Below are 985 nucleotides of genomic sequence, written 5' to 3' on the forward strand. Positions count from 1 at the left end.
TTTTTTTTTTTTTTTTTTTTGGAAGCTGGCGGGTCCTTTTGATCCCAACAGGGAACAAATGCTGGACCTTGGTGTTATCAGCAGCACTCTCTAACCAACTGTGCTAACCAGCCAGCTTAAAATTTTTTTCCCCCTCATCTTGAGCTCTCATAGCTCAGGCTGCTATCAGACAGTCAGAACAGATTGGGGCAAGAGAGAGCCAGCTAGCAGATTCTCAGTGGCCATCTACCTGCAGGTCTCGAATGGTGAAGGGCTCCTCAAAAATGTAGGCAGCATCAGCCCCAGCTGCCAGTCCTGCCATGGTGGCCAGGTAGCCACAGTAGCCACCCATGGTCTCAATGATAAACACCCGACGCTTGGTGCCTGCAGCTGACTGCTTGATGCGGTCACAGGTCTGCGAAGACAATGGTTGGTCACAGTTTAGAAAGACATTGCCAGGCGTCTCATTCTCATCACTTCTTTGGCCCTTGCCATTAACTCAACTCTGGAACTATAACCTGCCCAGGCCAGGAGGACCTTATCAAGTCCTTGCATTCAGGGATGACAGGCCATTCGCCAGCCACACTGTGGAATGTCTCTCCTGGGAGGAAAGCTGTACTTTTCTGGTGCTTGGAGTAGCGAAATTAGGCTATATGATCTCAGAAAGGAAAAAGCGTTTGGTATGCAGAATACTGCTGCATTTCCAGGTGAGGAGAATGAACACCATTAAAGTCTGCAGAAATGCCTGGATTTGAAACATTTTTCAAACATTGCCACTTGTTTGGAACAATAAAAGTAGCTCACTTTCCAGGACCACACTCAGTCCAGGAATTATAATCCTGGCCAAAAGGGATGGGAAGTGGTGGTGGCCTCTCACCGTGCAGATAGTATTGAGTGCTGTGTCAGCCCCAATGCTGAAGTCTGAGCCAGGGACGTTGTTGGAGACCGTAGCAGGAATGACCACAAATGGGATGCAGAGCTCATCAAACAGCTTCCTGCCCTCCAT

The 985-nt window shown here is 48.7% G+C and overlaps 1 protein-coding gene across 1 annotated transcript; it reads right to left on the bottom strand.

Annotated features, from left to right (window-relative positions):
• Window positions 1-229: 229 nt before the first annotated feature.
• Window positions 230-985, bottom strand: LOC103584006 (6-phosphofructokinase, muscle type-like; the record flags this gene model as incomplete). The annotated part of the gene is made up of 2 exons (XM_008565158.1): window positions 857-985; window positions 230-394 (listed from the first exon to the last, which is right to left on the bottom strand). Coding segments are annotated over exons 1-2 (294 nt in total), but the record flags the coding sequence as incomplete, so codon positions are not given.

This window comes from Galeopterus variegatus, unplaced genomic scaffold (genome assembly GCF_000696425.1).
Source record: "Galeopterus variegatus unplaced genomic scaffold, G_variegatus-3.0.2 Scaffold34183, whole genome shotgun sequence".
Lineage (NCBI taxonomy): Eukaryota > Metazoa > Chordata > Mammalia > Dermoptera > Cynocephalidae > Galeopterus > Galeopterus variegatus.